The 19,536-nt window shown below is 38.2% G+C and overlaps 1 protein-coding gene across 2 annotated transcripts in view; it reads right to left on the bottom strand.

Moving 5' to 3' along the window:
* The window catches only part of TRPM6 (transient receptor potential cation channel subfamily M member 6), a 195,589-nt gene that overhangs the window by 74,764 nt on the left and 101,289 nt on the right, over positions 1–19,536 (bottom strand). For both annotated transcript variants that reach the window (XM_023544743.2, XM_010587507.3), the window contains exons 14-18: positions 17,122–17,262; positions 14,279–14,380; positions 12,402–12,679; positions 10,877–11,105; positions 4,703–4,855 (exon numbers count right to left, since the gene is read on the bottom strand). In XM_023544743.2, coding sequence (XP_023400511.1) covers positions 4,703–4,855; positions 10,877–11,105; positions 12,402–12,679; positions 14,279–14,380; positions 17,122–17,262 — 903 coding nt within the window. The remainder of the gene's footprint in view (positions 1–4,702; positions 4,856–10,876; positions 11,106–12,401; positions 12,680–14,278; positions 14,381–17,121; positions 17,263–19,536) is intronic.

The raw sequence follows: 19,536 nt of genomic DNA, 5'->3' as shown, positions 1-19,536 counted from the left end.
CAGAGAAGAGATAACACCACTACTACTAAAGGTATTTCAAAGTATAGAAAATGACGGAATACTACCCAACTCATTCTATGAAGCCGCCATCTCCCTGATACCAAAACCAGGTAAACACATTACAAAAAAAAAAATTAGTAAGTACCAAAAAAGATATTTACTACACCTGACTGTAAATGACAACTTCATAAGAAATAATCCAAGCTGAGGCATAAAAAGCAAAGAATACACCCACAGCATGTTGGAAACTCTTCAAGTGAAGATGGGCTGCAAGAGAAGTAGCTCAAGTTACCTATAAAAGAGACTCAATCTTGAAACTCAAGTAAAAGTATTCAGAGCCACTGGATTCAACAAGTGAGCAGATTTGTAGAGTAGGCCAACAAAAATCAATACAAATTCCAAACCTGTACCTTTGTGAATAAATATTTTAAGAATATGAGGCATTTCTGATCGTTACTTGAGAGAAGTAAACCAAAATCAAACCCACTGCCATTGAGTCAATTCCGACTCATAGAAGTAGAGTCTATTTATTCTACTAGTCACAAGGAAAATAGAGAGGTGAGCAGCTGTTTTTTATTTTGGCTTTAGAATATTTTGCTTAATCACGTATGGGGTTAATAAGGTCTACTGTACATGCTAAGTCTGACCATAGTATTCTTGTTGTCGTTAGGTGCCATCAAGTCGGTTCTGACTCATAGCGACCCCATGCGCAACAGAATGAAACACTACCCGGTCCTGAGCCATCCTCACAATCGTCGTTATGCTTGAGTCCATTGTTGCTGCCACTGTGTCAATCCATCTCGTTGAGGGTCTTCCTCTTTTCTGCTGACCCTGTGCTCTACCAAGCATGATGTCCTTCTCCAGGAACTCATCCCTCCTGACAACATGACCAAATTATGTAAGGCACAGTCTTGCTATCCTTGCTTCTAAGGAACATTCTGGTTGTACTCCTTCCAAGACAGATTTGTTCGTTCTTTTGGCAGTCCATGATATATTCAATATTCTTTGCCAACACCACAATTCAAAGGTGTCAATTCTTCCTCAGTCTTCCTTATTCATTGCCCAGCTTTCACATGCATATGATGCAATTGAAAATACCCCATAGCTTGGGTCAGGCACCCCTTAGTCTTCAAGGAGACACCTTTGCTCTTCAACACTTTAAAGAAGTCCTTTGCAGCAGATTTGTCCAGTGCAATGAGTCTTTTGATTTCTTGAATGCTGCTTCCATGGGTGTTGATTGTGGATTCAAGTAAAATGAAATTCTTGACAACTTCAATCATTTCTCCATTTATTGTGATGTTACTAATTGGTCCAGTTAAGAGGACTTTTGTTTTCTTTATGTTGAGGTGTAATCCATACTGAAGGCTGTGGTCTTTGATCTTCATTAGTAAGTGCTTCAAGTCCTCTTCACTTTCAGTAAGCAAAGTTATGTCATCTGCATAATGCAGGTTGTTAATGAGTCTTTCTCCAATCCTGATGCCCTATTCTTCATATAGTCCAGCTTCTCGGATTATTTGCACAGCGTACAGATTGAAAGGATACAACCCTGACACACACCTTCCTTACTTTATACCACTCAGTATCCCCTTGTTCTGTCTGAACAGCTGCCTCTTGATCCATGTACAGGTTCCTCACGAGCAAAATTAAGCGCTCTGGTATTCCCATTCTTCGCAACGTTATCCATAATTTGTTATGATCACAGGTAAACATCTTTCTGGTATTCTGTTTTCAGCCAGGATCCATCTGACATCCATCAGCAATGATATCCCTGGTTCCACGTCCTCTTCTGAAACCGGCCTGAATTTCTGGCAGTTTCCTGGCGATATTCTGCTGCAGCCACTTTTGAATGATCTTCAGCAAAATTTTGCTTGCATGTGATATTAATGATATTGTTCTATAATTTCCACATTCGGTTGGATCACCTTTCTTGGGAATAGGCATAAATATGGATCTCTTCCAGTCAGTTGGCCAGAAAGCTGTCTTCCATATTTCTTGGCATAGATGAATGAGCACTTCCAGCGATGCATCCATTTGTTGAAACTTCTCAATTGATATTCTAGCAATGCCTGAAGCCTTGTTTCTTGCCAAAGCCTTCAGTGTAGCTTGGACTTCTTCCTTCAGTACCTTCGGTTCGTGATCACATGCTACCTCTTGATATGGCTGAACATCAACTAATTCTTTTCGGTATAATGGCTCTGTGTATTCCTTCCACCTTTTTTAACATATACACAGATTTTTTTTATTGTGCTTTAAGTGAAAGTTTACAAACCAAGTCAGTCTTTCATACAAAAACTTATATACACCTTGCTATACACTCCTAGTCGCTCTCGCTCTAATGAGACAGCACACTCCTTCCCTCTACTGTCTGTATTCATGTCCATTTGGCCAGCTTCTGACCCCCTCTGCCCTCTCATCTCCCCTCCAGACAGGAGCTACCCACATAGTCTCTTGCGTCTGCTTGATCCAAGATGCTCATTCATCACTAGTATCATTTTCTATCCCAAAGCCCAGACCAATCCCTATCTGAAGAGTTGGCTTTGGGAATGGTTCCTGTCTTGGGCTAACAGAAGGTCTGGGGACCATGACTTTTGGGGTCCTTCTAGTCTCAGTCAGATCACTAAGTCTGGTCTTTTTATAAGAATTTGGGGTCTGCATCCCACTGCGCTCCTGCTTCCTCAGGGGCTCTCTGTTGTGTTCCCTGTCAGAGCAGTCATTTGTTGTATCCGGGCACCATCTAGTTCTTCTGGTCTCAGGCTGACATAGTCTCTGGTTTATGTTCCTTCTATCTTCTTTTGATGCTTCCTGAGTCATTTAATATTTTCCCCGTAGAATCGTTCATTATTGCAACTTGGGGCTTGAATTTTTTCTTCAGTTCTTTCAGCTTGAGAAACGCCAAGCATGTTTTTCCTTTTTGGCTTTCTATCTCCAACTCCTTGCGCATGTCACTATAATACTTTACTTTGTCTTCTCGAGATGCCCTTTGAAATCTTCAGTTCTTTTACTTCATCATTTCTTCCTCTTGCTTTAGCTGCTCGACGTTTGAGAGCAAGTTTCAGAGTCTCCTCTGACATCCATGCTGGTCTTTTCTTTCTTTCATGTCTTTTCAATAACCTCTTGCTTTCTTCATGTATGATGTCCTTGATGTCATTCCACAACCCGTCTGGTCTTTGGTCATTAGTGTTCAATGAGTCAAATCTATTCTTGAGATGGTCTCTAAATTCAGCTGAGATATACTCGAGGTCGTATTTTGGCTTTCGTGGACTTGTTCTGATTTTCTTCAGATCCAGCTTGAACTTGCATATGAGCAGTTGATGGTCTGTTCCAGAGTCCACCCCTGGCCTTGTTCTGACTGATGATATTGAGATTTTCCTTCATCTCTTTCCACAGATGTAGTCAGTTTGATTCCTGTGTGTTCCATCTGGTGAGGTCCATGTGTATAGTTGCCATTTATGTTGGTAAAAAAAGGTATTTGCAAAGAAGAAGTTGTTGGTCTTGCAAAATTCTATCATTCGATCTCTGGTATTGTTTCCATCACCAAGGCCATATTTTCCAACTACTGATCCTTCTTCTTTGTTTCTAACCTTCGCTTTCCAATCACCAGTAATTATCGATGCATCCTGATGGCATGTTCGATCAATTTCAGACTGCAGAAGCTGATAAAAATCTCCAATTTATTCGTGTTTGGTATTAGTGGTTGGTGCACAAATTTGAATAATAGTTTTATTAACTGGTCTTCCTTGTAGGTGTATGGATATTATCCTATCACTGACAGCACTGTACTTCAGGATAGATCTTGAAATATTCTTTTTGATGGTGAACGCAACACCATTCCTCTTCGAGTTGTCATTCCCAGCATAGTAGACTACATGATTTTCCAATTCAAAATGGCCAATACCAGTCCATTTCAGCTCATTAGTGCCTAGGATATCAATCTTTATGCATTCCACTTCATTTTTGATGATTTCCAGGTTCCGATTATTAGTGGATGTTTGCAGTTGTTTCTTCTCATTGTGAGTCATGCCACATCAGGAAATGAGGGTCCTGAAAGCTTTACTCCATCCACGTCATTAAGGTCAACTCTAATTGGAAGAGGCAGCTCTTCCCCAGTCATCTTCTGAGTGCCTTCCAACCTAGGGGCTCATCTTCCAGCGCTATATCAGACAATGTTCCACTGCAATTCATAAGGTTTTCACTAGCATTCTTTGCAGAAGTAGACTGAAGGGTCCTTTTCCTAGTCTGTCTTAGTCTGGAAGCTCAGCTGAAACCTGTCCTCCATGGGTAACCCTGCTGGTATCTGAATACCAATGGCATAGCTTCCAGCATCACAGCAACACGCAAGCCCCCGCAGTACAACAAACTGACAGACACATGGGAGGACGATAGTATTGCATAACATTTTTTAAATGCCATCTGAATCAAACATTTAGTTCTCTTCTGCATAATTTTAGTTTAGACAACAGTATTACGTAGCTAAATTTATACAGAAGAGAACTAAATGTTTGATTCAGAAGGCATCTTAAAAAACTGTATAACTCCGGGATCATCTGTCATCGCTGGACTGAAACACTGTTAGCAGAAATTTTCATTTAACAGATTGCCATATAAACAAATTCCATGTATGGGTGTGTTCCAGTGCAATTAATATTATGAAAACTCAGTTCACGGTGACATTACATGTAAGACATAATAATGCTGTACTAACCACACAAGCACTTTCTTTGGTACTGCTGGGGTTCTGGTCACCATAATACCGTGTAAATTGGTAGTCCTGAGACTGCGGAATATGTGACATCTCAGCTTTGCTTTTAAATTCCAATGTCAAAATGGTGGGCGGTAAAAGAATACTTATGATGATCTGTAAAAGAAAGCAAAGCAAAATAAATAGTACAGGTTACATAAAGCACAAATATCTTTCAAGTAACAAAATTAAAATGTTAAGTGTATACAAAATGTCAAGCTCATCCTCAATTCAGTTCCTACCCCAATTCTACACAAAATTTTTGACTTAGTAATTCCAGTTATTTTTCATTCTTCTAGCAGTTTAAGAAGGTCATCATGCTTGTAAAGTAGAGGATCTGAAAAAAGAAGAAGACCCTCAATGAGATGGATTGACACAGTGGTTACAACAATGGGCTCAAGCTTAACAACGATTTTGAGGATGGCACAGGACCAGGCAGTGTTTCATTCTGTTATACACAGGGTCACTATGAGTCAGAACCAACTGGACGGCATCTTAACAATGACAATTCCAGTTATAGAAGTTTCTCTCTCAGAAAAGATCATCAGAACCAGCAAATGTGAAGAGGGATGTTCGCTGCAGAGCTATTTGTAATAGCAAAAAACTGGCATCAACCTAAATGTCCATCAACAGAGGGACAGCTGGTGTGAGACAACTATGCAATATGAAATACTATGCAAGCATTAAAAAGACAAAAACAATGTTGAATATAATAAAAAAAAAAGTATTCAAGATATATTGTTCAGTGGGGGAAAAAAAACAAGCTATAGAATCATACGAAGAACGTAACTCATTTTTTGTAAAAAAATAAAATTAAAAAACCCAGATATATGCACTTACATATATTCATTTAAAAGTTTAAAAAATATGTATACCACACTGTTATTATTTATCCCTAGGGGTACCAAAAAAAAGGCAGCAAGAAGTATTTTTTCAATATTGAGATATTGCTAACGTATTAAAAAAAATTGAAGCATATTGATTTAATAATTTTTAAAAGCCATTTAGTAGTTACTATGGATATCACATAATACACACTAAAATTTTTCCATATTTTAAAATTACTATAAAAACATACCAAATGTCACATTCTGTTAGAGTCATTTCCCATCCTACACAAATATTTTCTCTGCCAGTCAAGCTCAAGGAAGGTATAGATTCAGGCATCCACAATTTTATCATTGCATTGCTATCATTCATGAATTTATGTGTACTCTTTTGAAAAGAATTTTTATGTTCAACTTGTATGGCCTTCCAAGGTGAAAGGTTCAAAAGATTTACTAAATGCTGTAAAAATCAACTTGCTAGACACACCTCTCTCATAGACCTTAAAACCAAACCAATATGGTTATACAACTCAATGAGTATACTAAAAACCATTGAATTGTACACTTTAAATGGACAAACTGTATGTGAATTGTATCTCAATAAAACTGTTACAAAAAGAAAAAAAAAAAAAACCTTGTTGCCATCAAATTGATTCCTTATAGACGTTAGTGTTCTGGAATTTAGTGAACAAAAATAGGATTAAACCTAACTATATACCATTTGGAAACCCTGCTGGCGTAGTGGTTAAGTGCTAAGGCTGCTAACCAAAGGGCTGGCAGTTCAAATCTGCCAGGCACTCCTTGGAAACTCTATGGGGCAGTTCTACTCTGTCCTATAGGGTCCCTATGAGTCGGAATTGACTCGACGGCACTGGGTTTGGTTTTTTTGGTTATATACCATTCATGATTAAATAAACCAAAGTTATAGCCTTGTTAATCTTTGTTTTTTTTCATGCTGAAATGGCCTTTTATAGTTTTATTTTAAAGCTTGATCTCCTGGGAAAGTTCTCTGCACTTTCTCCAGTTCTGATATGGGATTGTATGTTGTTTTCTTTTCAGATGTAAAACCCAAAACACATGTGATCTTCTAGGTCTAGAAACATCACAGTTAGCACACACAGTGATAATATTACACTAATTCATTCCTAATCCACTTCCTGATGAGGCCTCACATTTTGTTGCCCTTGCCCACTGCAGAACAAATGACTTGAGAAACAATGACATCAATATTCCATTTCTAAGAGATAACTTAGAGCCTATTATCCTAAAAGCAGTTTAATGAGTTTCCTATTCACATAATCCTATATGGTCTTCCTCCAGTGTCCATCCACTTGGAATTAGTCTAACCAGGACATCTCAACAATTATTTGCTAATGTGGTCCCAAAAGTCACAATACCAGCACTGATGAGTTAGGATCTAAAAAACTGGAAAATAACGTGGCTTACTACAGCTCAGAGGCATTAAGCTCAGATCACCTACATCCAGCCTACTTTACTAACTCACTTCTATATTTTGGGGCAAATCATTTTATCTTGCTTCACTTAAGTCTCTTTTTTGGTATAAGGGCTGTTGTGCATGGAACCACCATGATAGCAGCTAATAACAACATACGGGGAGCAAGAAGTCATTAACTTCTTAATTTGTTAGGTGCCATCAAGTCCGTTCCAACTCATAGCAACCCCATTTACAACAGAACGAAACACTGCTCGGTCTTGGGCCATCGTCACAATCACTGATATGCTTGAGCCCATTGTTGCAGCCACTGTGTCAATCCACCTCATTGAGGGTCTTCCTGTTTTTTGCTGACCCTCTACTTTACGAAGCATGATGTCCTCCTCTAGAGACTGATACCTCCTGACAACATGTCCAAAGTATGTTAGGCATAGTCTAACCATCCTTGCTTCTAAGGAGCATTCTGGTTGCACTTCTTCCAAGACAGATTTGTTCATTCTTTTGGCAGTCCATGATATATTCAATATTCTTTGCCAACACCACAATTCAAAGATGTCAATTCTTCTTTGGGCTTCCTTATTCATAGTCCAGCTTTCACATATGAGGCGATTGAAAGCACCATAGCTTCCGTCAGGCACACCTTAGTCTTCAAGGTGACATCTTTGCTTTTTAACACTTAAAGAAGTCTTTAAGCAGCTTTGCCCAAAGCAATGCGTCTTTTAATTTCTTGACTGCTGCTTCCAGGGCTGTTGATTGTAGATCCAAATAAAATGAAATTCTTGACGACTTCGATCTTTTCTCCACTTATCATGAGATTACTTAGAGGTCCAGTTGTGAGGATTTTTGCTTTATGTTGAAGCATAATGAAGGCTGCGGTCATTGATCTTCGTCAGTAAGTGCTTAAAGTCCTCCTCACTTTCCACAAGCAAGGCTGTGTCATCTGCATAAGGCACGCAGGTTGTTAATGAGTCTTCCTCCAATCCTGATACCCTGTTCTTCCTCATATAGTTCAGCTTCTCAAATTATTTGCTCAGCATACAGATTGAATGAGTACGGTAAAAGGATACAACCTTATGCACACCTTTCCTGACTTCAAACCATGGAATATCCCCTTGATCTGTTCACATGACTGCCTCTTGATCTATGTACAGGTTCCTTATGAGTACAATTAAGTGTTCTGGAATTCCCATTCTTCACAATTTATCCATAATTTGTTATGATCCACACAGTCAAATGCCTTTGCATAGTCCATAAAACACAGGCAAACATCCTTCTGGTATTCTCTGCTTTCAGGGTCCATCTGACGTCAACAATGATATCCCTCGTTCCACGTTCTCTTCTGAATCTGGTTTGAATTTCTGGCAGTTCCCTGTTGATGTACTGCTGCAGCCACTTTTGAATGATTTTCACCAAAATTTTGCTTGCATGTGGTATTAATGATATTGTTCGATATTTCTGAATTCAGTTGGATCACCTTTCTTGGGAATAGGCATAAATATGGATCTCTTCCAGTTGGATGGCCAGGAAGCTGTCTTCTAAATTTCTTGACATACATGAGTAAGCACTTTCAATGCTGCATTTGTTTGTTGAAACATTTCAATTGGTATTCTGTCAGTTCCTGAAACCTTGTTTTTTGCCAATGTTTTCTGCGCAGCTTGGATCTCTTCCTTTAGTACCATCAGTTCCTGATCATATGCTACCTCCTGAAATGGTTGAACGTCGACCAATTCTTTTTGGTATAGTGACTCTGTGTATTCCTTCCATCTTCTTTTGATGTTTCCTGTGTTCAATGGAATCCTTCAACTCAAGGCTTGAACTTTTTCTTCAGTTCTTTCAGCTTGACGAATGCCAAGCATGTTCTTCCCTTTTGGTTTCCTAACTCTAAGTCTTTGTGTGTGTCATTATAATACTTTGTCTTCTCAAGCCACCCTTTGAAATCTTCTGTTCAGCTCTTTTACTTCATCATTTCTTCCATTTGCTTTAGCTATTTGACTTTCAAGAGCCAGTTTCAGAGTCTCTTCTGACATCCATTTTGGTCTTTTCTTTCTTTCCTTTCTGTTTAATGACCTCTTGCTTTCTTCAATAGCAAACTAAAATACGTAGAGGGCAAGACCATGGGGAAAGTTATTTCTCAAACTGTCAGCTATTTATACTCATCTCACTCCCTGAGCATTTAATTTTTTTTTTTTTTTTATTGCCAGAGCTTGTGTAGTTCGAAGTGAACCCATTCACATCTCTGCTTCATCATCTCCAAGGCTGCAATAGAAACAGACTAAAGGTGAACTACTTCTGGAAAAAATTTAGTGCTATTTTTTTTTTTGATACTTTGTTAAAGAGGTATCTACATGAGATAATCATTGACATTTCTCTTGTTTCTGTTATTTAATTAGTGGAAATTAAAATGTGCAAACTCATATATTTTATAGTTTGTTATCTTTATTTTGGGGGGCCTTCTAAAGAGTGTGCATCAAAAATGTATCTTTAAGAATAGTCATTTGTATGGGATACCTTGTACTTTCGGGAACTCTAGGGAGAAAAACAAGTCCCTGAGCGGTGCAAAGGAGCCATGATGGCGCAGTGGTTAAGGCACTTGGCTGCTAACCAAAAGATCAGTGGTTCAGAGCCACGAGCCACTCTGTGGGAGAAAGATGTGACAGTCTGTTTCTATAAAGATTTACAGCCTTGGAAACCCTGTGCGGTCACTATGAGTCAGAATCAACGTGACGGCGATGGGTTTGGTGTTTTTCGGTGAGTGGTGCAACTAGTTAAGAGCTGGACTGCTAACAGGAAGGTTGACAGTGTGATTCCACCCATAGACACCTCAGAAGAAAGGCTTGGGGATCTACTTCTGAAAAAATCAGCCATTGAAAACCCTATGGAGCACAATTCTACTCTAACACACATGTGGTCACCATGAGTCAGAGTCAACTAGATGGTTTGGTTTTTTGGTTTTTTTTCTTTGAGGGAGAATTATATTAAAATATAAAATAAACCCCTTAATACTTATGCTTTATTCCCTTTTATTTTGTTTCATAATTACATGTGCTTTTTAGGCTCAACCCTACCCTAAAGCTTTAAGTTTAGGTTTGATGTCAAAAATTAAATGTCCTTAGTGGTTAACTAAATTACTCTCGATTATTCAAGAGTAAGGAACGAGGTTGCACTATAATGAAATAGGGGCCTCGGAGATGGTTAGTGGTGTGAACAAACGTGTGTGAAGGGAGCCTTATAAAACAGTCACGTATTCTCTGAAACAACACATTGGATGAGCAGAACAACCAAAATTAATTTTATTTAGTTTAATATCTGTTAGTATTCCTAAGCTGAGAAAAAATTCCACTAAAAAGTCTCAGTTACTGTTGTGGTCATTATCAGGGCCAAAGGAGTTTGGAAATAACAAAAACTTGCATGCTTGTATATGCTTTTTACATCTTCTGAACACCTCCACTTGAATATGCTTTTCGGGTGGACAGAACAGATATGATTATCCCTGTTTTCAAAAAGAAACTGCAGTATTTGTTGCCATCGAGTCGACTCCAAATCATAGTGATCCTACATGACAGAGTAGAACTGCCCCATAGGGTTTCCAAAGAGCAGCTAATAGATTCGAACTGCCGACCTTTTGGTTAGCAGCCAAGTTCTTAACCACTATGCCACCAGGGCTCTGAAACTACAGTAGCAGGAGACAAAGTAGTTGTCAGAGGTTCCACAGGTAAGGACCCCAACTCATCTGTGAGAATCAGAGATACTAATTGGTTTGCCTGAAGATATACTTCTAGAACAAGTAAAAAATGGAGCTCAAGGGTATACACCTTCAAACTAAACTAAAATTAAACTCCATAAGGCAAGTAAATTTACCTTTAACCAAGAGTGCTTCCTCATTTTTAGGCACCCCATCCACATGTCTGTCAGTAGCATTTGGGTACAAGTATGTGAGACAAAGGGTCGCAATCCTCCAGACACAGCCAGTTTCAAGCAAGTAGCATTGCTCCAGTTCTTGAGTTCATATGTCAACATCTTCATGGCCATTTGCTCATTCTGCTTGAATGCTTTCTCCAACATGTCCAGGGCAAGCTGGCCAAACTGTCTGTAATGATAGAGAAAATCAATACAGGTGAGAGCTCCAGAAACATTCTCAAAGATTAGATGTGAGCCTTGATAAAAAAAAAAAAAAAGAGCAAACAGCAATTTAATAATCTCAGTTTTACAGAAGTTATTTTAGGGGGATTGCCTCTCAGCTGTTCTTAATTTCCTGAAGGACTAGAGGATATATGCTGGAGTACAGAGAATTTGCTTTTCACCAGAAGTACTTGAGCTATTCATGGGAAGAAGCCACGCCACACAATACAATGAGCTATACATATCTTGGTTTGGGACTCCTTGATAAGACTCAATAAAGAATTTCTTGGCAGAAAAGACTGTTCAAAGTCTGAACAAGCAATTAAGGAAAATTGTGGAACCAGTTCCCCGCCCCCCCGCCCGAAGATTTTTAAAAATATGATAGATTTTGAAGATTTTACAAAATCTGTAAACAACTTAGGAAGACGCCAGACCTGAGAACACCCTCAGGTTTCTGATTTTATGATGTTTCAGGAAGGTATTTCCTCTGAAAAGTAGATATTATCATTTTTTGGAGTTTGTTTTTCTTTTTATCAAAATTATACATTAGTTTCCATTAACTCAGCTTCCCTTGTTTTCTCACTATTAAGAAAAATTTTAAAAATCACCAATATTTCTAAATTTAATAATCAAAAACTTTTCTGTCTCCACCATCACTCTCTGGTTCCTCAATACAATGCATTTATTTATTTATTTGTTTCTTTGTTTTAACTCACCTGAGATACTTAAAGTAAACAGCACGTTTTACTTAGTGTCAAAGAATTTGGGAGTCGTGAGGGACTTTCAATATCTTCAATTGAACATTTCATAGTCAGGCAGCCTTAGCCCAGAAAGATCAGCTGACTTGCCCAAATGGTAAACAGCTATACTGGAACTAGCACCCAAGTTTCTTAACTTGAAGGATACCTCTTTTCCCTTTATTCCACAAAGCTCTTCAAAACACTTAAACAAAAAAAAAGCCAAACCCACTGCCATCAAGTCGATTCTGACTCATAGCGACCCTATAGGACAGAGCAGAACTGCCCCACAGAGTTTCCAAGGAGCGCCTGATGGATTCGAACTGCTGACCTCTTGGTTAGCAGCCATAGTACTTAACCACTACGCCACCAGGGTTTCCTAAAACACTTAAACCCTCTTAACAGGAAAGTCCATGAAATGCACAGCTTTAAGCCCACTCATCTTGTAAGTTCTAAGGTGAGATAAAAGCTTCTAACCATTCTAAGAACTGTCGATGTTTACTATGAAGTGAAGGGAGAACTCCTACTTTGAGTAATTTTTCAACTCTTCAGAGGCATCATCCACCATGTTGCTCTCCTTAGCTTCATGGGCCATTGCTCGGTACAGTTTACAAGCAATCACGGCCTTAACTGTGGCCTCCTCGCCATGTTGCCAGAAGAACATGGCCATCTTCTGCCTTTTCATGAGCACAGCCCAAACCAGCAGGTCATTGTAAGGGTAAGTAAAGCCAGCAGCCTCGGGGTCCTCTGACAGGTTTTGTTCTTTTGACTTCTTCCTTGATTTATGAAGTGCAACAGACTTTTCCTATTAGAAAATAAAGTAGGGATGAGTTTCCAAATAAGCAGATGTATGATGGTTCTACTTACCTAATGAAACACAACAGGTGCCTTAGAGATATTTTTTTTTAATCAATGCTAAACAGAGATGGAAATAATAATAAGACTTTATAAACTAGCAAACAAAATTTAGACCTTTTAAGGTAACCTATTCTTTGTTGCATATAATAGATGCAGTGTCCCTAAGCTGAGATGCCTTCAGTTCATTTAACATAAGTTAAAATAGTGTCCCTTACGGTACTCAAGAGAACAGGTAGAAATAACAATCAGCTGGATAAATGAAAACTATAAAAGTCTCTAACCTTACCTTAGCAAACAGATTCATTACCTTCCCTTTAGAAAAATGCCACTAGTATTGCCCATACACATCCAAATGGATAGGTTTTGAGCTCCTTTATTCTGATTCTATTCCTCTAGTAATGATGATATAATAATAAAATTATATTCTCCACCTGGTAAACCCACCCTTTTCAGTTGAGCCCAAATGCCATTCTCTAACTCCCCATGTACGTCTATAACACTTCGTATTTTAATGCTCACCATTTTGCATTAGAATTATTACTTTGAAGAAGTGGGTTGGATCATTTCCCAGTTGTCACTATTTCTTTCCCTACCAACTCACCTCCCAAATTCAATCAAGTATTTAGCATAATGCCTGGCAAATAACAAATATTTAATAATTATTATTTGGAATTAAAGGAGTTACAGTAAAAATTATCATAAGTTTCTTCCATTTCTTTAAATAAAAGGAATTTACATTCATTGATGATGGCCAAGAGTGAATTTATAAAATATACTTGAAACCCAGAACTATGGAAAACATTCCTCTAGGCCAACATAGTAGCCATTTACATGGAAACTCTTGAGCAAAAGCATTCATCCCTAGACGAAGGCGGACTTGAGGATACATGGGGAGAAAGGGAATCACAACCTTGCTCTCACACACATACACATAAATATACTTGGATTGTCATACCTGTAACATTAACATCAGGCTAAAATTAATTTCAAGAAAGGCTCAAAGAGGCAAAAAGAAGATACAAAAGGTCAGTTGGAGGGAGAGGTGAAGAAGGGAAAAGGGGAACAAAGGTGTGGTATTGCACTAATGGAGCCCTGGTGGCTTGGCTGCTAACCAAAAGGTCAGCAATTCAAATCCACCAGCCACTCCTTGGAAACCTTAAGGGGCAGTTCTACTCTGTCTTATAGGATAGCTGTGAGTTGGAAAAGATTCAACAGCTACGGGAATTGGATTAATGATTACATTTTCTGCTACCAGCCCATGGACTGCCTTCCTGAGTCACTCTTGGGACACGGTGGAGGAAGAAACAAGGGAGAGAGGCTGAAGTACAAGCCCAGGCAATCATGTAGTTGCCAGTGCTCTGTCCTGAGCCTTTGCTCATTGCTGTTAGAGGACAGCTGTGTTATGCTCTTTACTTGCACCATTTCTTTATGGTACTTGTAAATGGTCCCTCTATTTGTACCTCTCATTATCCAACTTTAAATGAAGAAACAGTCTCAGTGTACAAAACCAATGCTATTTTCAAGTCTAAAAACAAGTAAATGGTACCTTGAGTTTGTAAGGCTGGGCCGTTCTAATGAATTGGGAATGCAACGTGCTTTCCACAGACTCGTTTCCATTTCCTGAGGAGCAGCTCCGCTGAAGGGAGGGCTGGGAAAGGATTTGAGCAAAGCTGGTCACTCTCTGGCATACATTGTTATTTTACTTTTTATAAAACAAAAATGGTAAAAGAAAATTACAGTGGTAGCAATCAACATTGCATTACTAGACAATAAAGAAAACTAAATATGATGTTGTGTCCTACCAAATATCTGACATTTCTGTCTCTCATCCATGATTAGTAATTAATCTCCCTGGAGGAAAGTTCACCTAACAAGAGTCTCCTTATTTAGTACACTGCAATTTCCTAACATCTAAGAGAGCACGCTGTCTTGTTTTCTGTTATAGGTCTGCAGTCTTTCTCTATGTGGAAATTCCATTGGAATCAATGGAAGTTTTATACCTGGAAAAAGTTCAGAATAGGCAATAAAGATTCACAGCACAGATAAGAAAAAGTCCCTATCCACAAACAGCTCCAAGGTTAAGGTTAAGTTGGAAAGTTACTGGAACTTTTCCGGCTGTTACATAATATATCCACTAGAATTCCAGTGGATGGGGGCAATGGCAACATAATTCACTGCTATGGTGGTGCTGTGGTTAAAGCACTCAGCTGGTAATTGAAAGGTCAGGAGTTCAAACCCACTAACTGCTCCATGGGAGAAAGATATGGCAGTCTGCTTCCATAAAGATTACGGCCTTGGGAACCCTATGGGGCAGTTTTACTCTGTCCTATAGGGTCTGTGGGATAGGGTCTGTATGAGTTGGAATCGATTCGATGGCAGTGGGTTTGGGTTTTTTTTTTTTTTTTTTTTCAGTTTTCATCATGAAGTTCTCATCAATGAGAAACAAAAAAGGAAGCATTCTTAAAAGGACTAAGGTAAAAATGTATGATACCAAACCATAAGCTTTGTATTGCTTTATTTATTTCTGGTTTGTGTCTTATGGATAAAAATTAGACACAGAAGTAATGGGATCAAGACTTTTTAAAGATAATACCCAAATTAATAGTAGTAGTAATAGTATGAGTGGCATAGTGGTTAAGAGCTTGGCTGCTAACCAAACGGTCAGCAGTTCAAATACACCAGCCACTCCTTGGAAACCCTATGGGGCAGTTCTACTCTGCCCTATAGGGTCTCTATGAGTTGAAACCAACTTGACAGCACCTAACAACAACAACAGCAGTATGATATAAAGCTAATCGTATCATTATTGTAATAACCATAATAACTATCATCTCTAACAGCTATTCTATACCCTCTATGTAGCAGCAATATGGGCTCCGGGGTATTATTTAATCCTGCTGGCAAATTTAGAGAGGGGGTATTAATATTCCCATTTTATAGATGAAGAAATTGACACCTAGAGAGGTTAAGTTTCTTGATCCAGTTACAGAGCTACTAATTAGCAAAACTAGGATTCAAACTGAGATCTCTCTGACTCCAAACCATGTACTCATAACTACTACAGTCTTGTGTTCTATGAAATACAATATCTCTGTACTCCTTCCATTGAAAAGAACCACAGAAATGGGTCATTTAATACTGATGGATCATTTCTACAAAGGTCCCTAAGGTAACATCGCTAACAACCTCCCCACTGGGCACTCACCGTGGCCACAGTCAGTCTTCATACTTGCCACCTGCCACTGGTAATCTCATTGCAATGGTTATTTTGTTTAAATGAAGTAGCTGGTATCTCCATAAGTGTATCCCTATGCCTTTGAAATCTTAGTAAAGAATATTTTCTTTGTGATTTTGAGTTACCTTTAGTTTTGTTTTGTTTGTTCATTCCCTAAAGCCAAGTTTGGTTTTCACTTCATCTGATTCTTTACAAATAAAGGGTCAAAACTGGCTTGGTATTCTAGACTCTTCATGTGGTCTTAGCACAAACTACCTCTCCACCTCGTCTCTAACAACCCTCTGAGTTCCTCTTCTTCTGCAACACAGGTCTCCTGGTCACTGCAAAAACCCACTGATGTCCACATCACCATGCCTTTCACTGCTCATGCTCCTCCCCAACCAAAAATGCCCCCAAACTACGTTTCTAATACTTCCCTGTCCTCTAATAAGAATAAGTCTTTTCTGGTTACTGGTCTGTAACAGCAGTTTTAAGAAAAGACTAATGTTATCTCTGCTAATCTAATAACCAGCCATTTTAATTTTATATTTCTAGACTTTAAAATCTATGATGGAAAATAAAATATGTATAATATATATTTTAAGTACATTCTGCATGCATCTTCCAATATAATCTCTGCACAATTACCCCGAATTTGTCAACCCCAGACTGTGGAATATTGTGTTTTATACATCTCATCCTATGAAAATTTTAACCTCTGTATCTTTAAAAACAAAAAAAAAGAAGAAAGAAAAAAGAATTGGTTGCATCTGCCTCTCGTCTCTCTTCTCACATTACTTCTAGTCAATACAGCACGTATTATATCTATCAATATAACGCATATATCATATACCCATTGCCGTTCATATAGCATGTATTTTAATATAACACATTTTTTATTGCCGTAATACATATTGTACTATGGCAAGTTACTCATAAATCTGTTTCTTCTAGTTTCTAAACTTCTGATCTTTATGTCCATCTAAGATCAGCACACAACACTTAGCACAGTACTTTATACATAAAAAAAAAATTTTTTTTTTATACATACCAGATAATAAATGTTGATGAGCAGAAAGTCCATTTTAGAAGCTAATCCTATCTGAACTTCCTCAAACCATTTTGTGTAAAACTACAAATCCTAATTATCCTTCATTTTACTTCATTGACATTACCTTGCGTTTTCTATAGAGGTTGTTGTACAGGGCTCTGAAATTTTTTCGAGTGTAGCTGCTCCGATATGCTCCACCAATGAGGTATTCTATTACCAATCCAATGTCAATCAGTGTGATTTTGTACCCTGAGAGAAGGGTATTCTGCAACAACAACAACAAAAATGTCACAAATTATAACTTTCAATTCTTTTTCTCTATCTTTTTCACCATGATGTTAGCATGTAACCAAATCAACCTCAAAGAGTAGATTCATTTTTCAATCATACTTACAAATTGATCAAGTAATATGACCAGTTATTGATATAAAACACTTGTCCCAATAAAAAAAGACTTATCCTTAATTTAGATTTTTTTAGTTTCATAGACAAAGAATGAGTCTGTGTTATCTGCTTATGTACTTGCTCTCTCTCTCATGCTTACACATATACGTATACAAATCTAAAATAAAATACATTTAAATGTAGTTTAAAAGCTTATTTTTTACCTGGAAATAATATAACTACTACAACAGAAAAAAAATCACTGAAGGATATACTTGGATATATACGATTCGAAACGAACACTGGGTTAAATCATTAGCCTTAGTCTTCACTGACATAGTTCTAACACTTTTCCCTGTGTTGCCCACATTATATGTAAAAGAAGAATATGGAAGGAAGTAGAACAAAGAGAAATAGGAACATCAAATGGCAGAGCCAAATGAGACACCAAACCCTGAGCCTGTGCCAAGACTAATATTACTGTTGGTAGGAGGGGTGAGTTGTAGATTTCCAAGTGAGAGGGTCTTAGTCTAAATGAAAATTATTCTGGCCCCTTAAAACCTACCTTCCTACCTCTTTGTAATTGTCTACTTCCCGGTAAATTTTTTATAAGTACATAGAGTGCTGAACACAGTCTCTGAAATGAATAACTTGTGAATAATGCAAACTAAGCTTTGAACAAGAAATGTTTTGTATACGTGCATACGTGTGTGTGATTCATTTCATTTTCCTTTTTCACATTCGAATTAACTTTTTTCAAGGAACACCAAAAACAACGGTCTTATATATTCGACCTATTTCATTCCTTTTTCTGTTTTTATTGTGAAAGAATCAAAGTTTAAGGAAATAATTTGAGGAAATTCATTTTGATATAAGTGAACTCAAACTAAATTTACCTCAGTGAACGTGGCAGAGGGTTACTGACCATACCATAATAGCTATTTTTCAGAAAAGTCTACTCTTGTTACATTTTGTTAAAACTTTTTCAACACTTCACCACGGCTGGTTGATTCCCCAGGTTTCCTCTCTTCTCCTAGCAGGATGCCAAGGCACAGGCACGCCAACTCCAAATTTACCCACTATACAACTTTCCTGGACGGCAGCAGCAAGCCCTCACCATTTTTTTAGGGCTGTGTGCAGTATTTTTAAAGCTGTGCACAAAAACTCATACACAAAAATTATGCAGACTGAGCATGCATCACAAGACTGAAGATCCTTCCCTCACTGTTCATGAATATGTATGTCACTCCCTGTATAAGAAGCAAATCTGTCTTAGCTCAGGGAGCTGGCAGCCTTAGGTCGTGAGACCCTGCCTGCCTCCCAGTTTGCAAACTGTGAATAAACCTTTCTGTTCTTCCAACTCCAAGTCTGGCTGACTTCAATTTGCCAGTCTGCTCGGCAAGAACCTATTAGTTGTTGGCTTCATCAGCATGGACACTTTTGCTTACTACTAGTTTGCCAACTGGAAAACCTGGTGGTGTAGTAGTTAACAGTTACTGCTGCTAACCAAAATGTGGGCAGTTTGAATCCACCAGACGCTCCTTGGAAACCCTATGAGGCAGTTCAATTCTGTCCTGTAGGGTAGCTATGAGGCAGAATTCAGTGGGTTTGAATTTGCCAATTAAATGTCTTCCTCTTCAGTCCTGTGACTCTGGCTCCCTCACCAAGTCAACACATGCAGAAAGCCCACACTGTTTCCATCAAATATTAGACTTCAGAAAGATGACCGTTTCAAGAACTGCTGGAGGAAAAACTTTGTAAAATGTGCCATGGCTGGGTTTTAAGCATGGTGACAAACAAAAAGCACTCTCAATTTTCTGTCGATGTGAATAAAAGTTCTTGGTAATTAAAAGAGAAGGAATTAAGCACAAAGTCTGTTAAACTTGCAAAGTTTGGATAACTAATGGGAGATCAAAGAATTATATTTTAAGTGTAATCTAACTCAATGCTTAATGAGAACACCATGAACAAAATATTAGTGACAGTATAGAATGAGCTCTATCCTGACTCCCTAGAACAATGCTTAGACTAAAAAAAATTGATAAAGTCCCAAGTTACCGCCAATGTTTAAAACAATGCTAACAATGGAAATCATGTATTTGTCCTCCAAAAAAGAAAACAGAATCACCAAGTTTCTTTGTTTTCAGCTGGTTTT

Source organism: Loxodonta africana, chromosome 9 (assembly GCF_030014295.1).
Source record: "Loxodonta africana isolate mLoxAfr1 chromosome 9, mLoxAfr1.hap2, whole genome shotgun sequence".
In the NCBI taxonomy this organism is placed as follows: Eukaryota; Metazoa; Chordata; class Mammalia; order Proboscidea; family Elephantidae; genus Loxodonta; species Loxodonta africana.
Note: the sequence above shows the minus strand (reverse complement) of the source record. Positions and strands in the feature narration are given on the sequence as shown.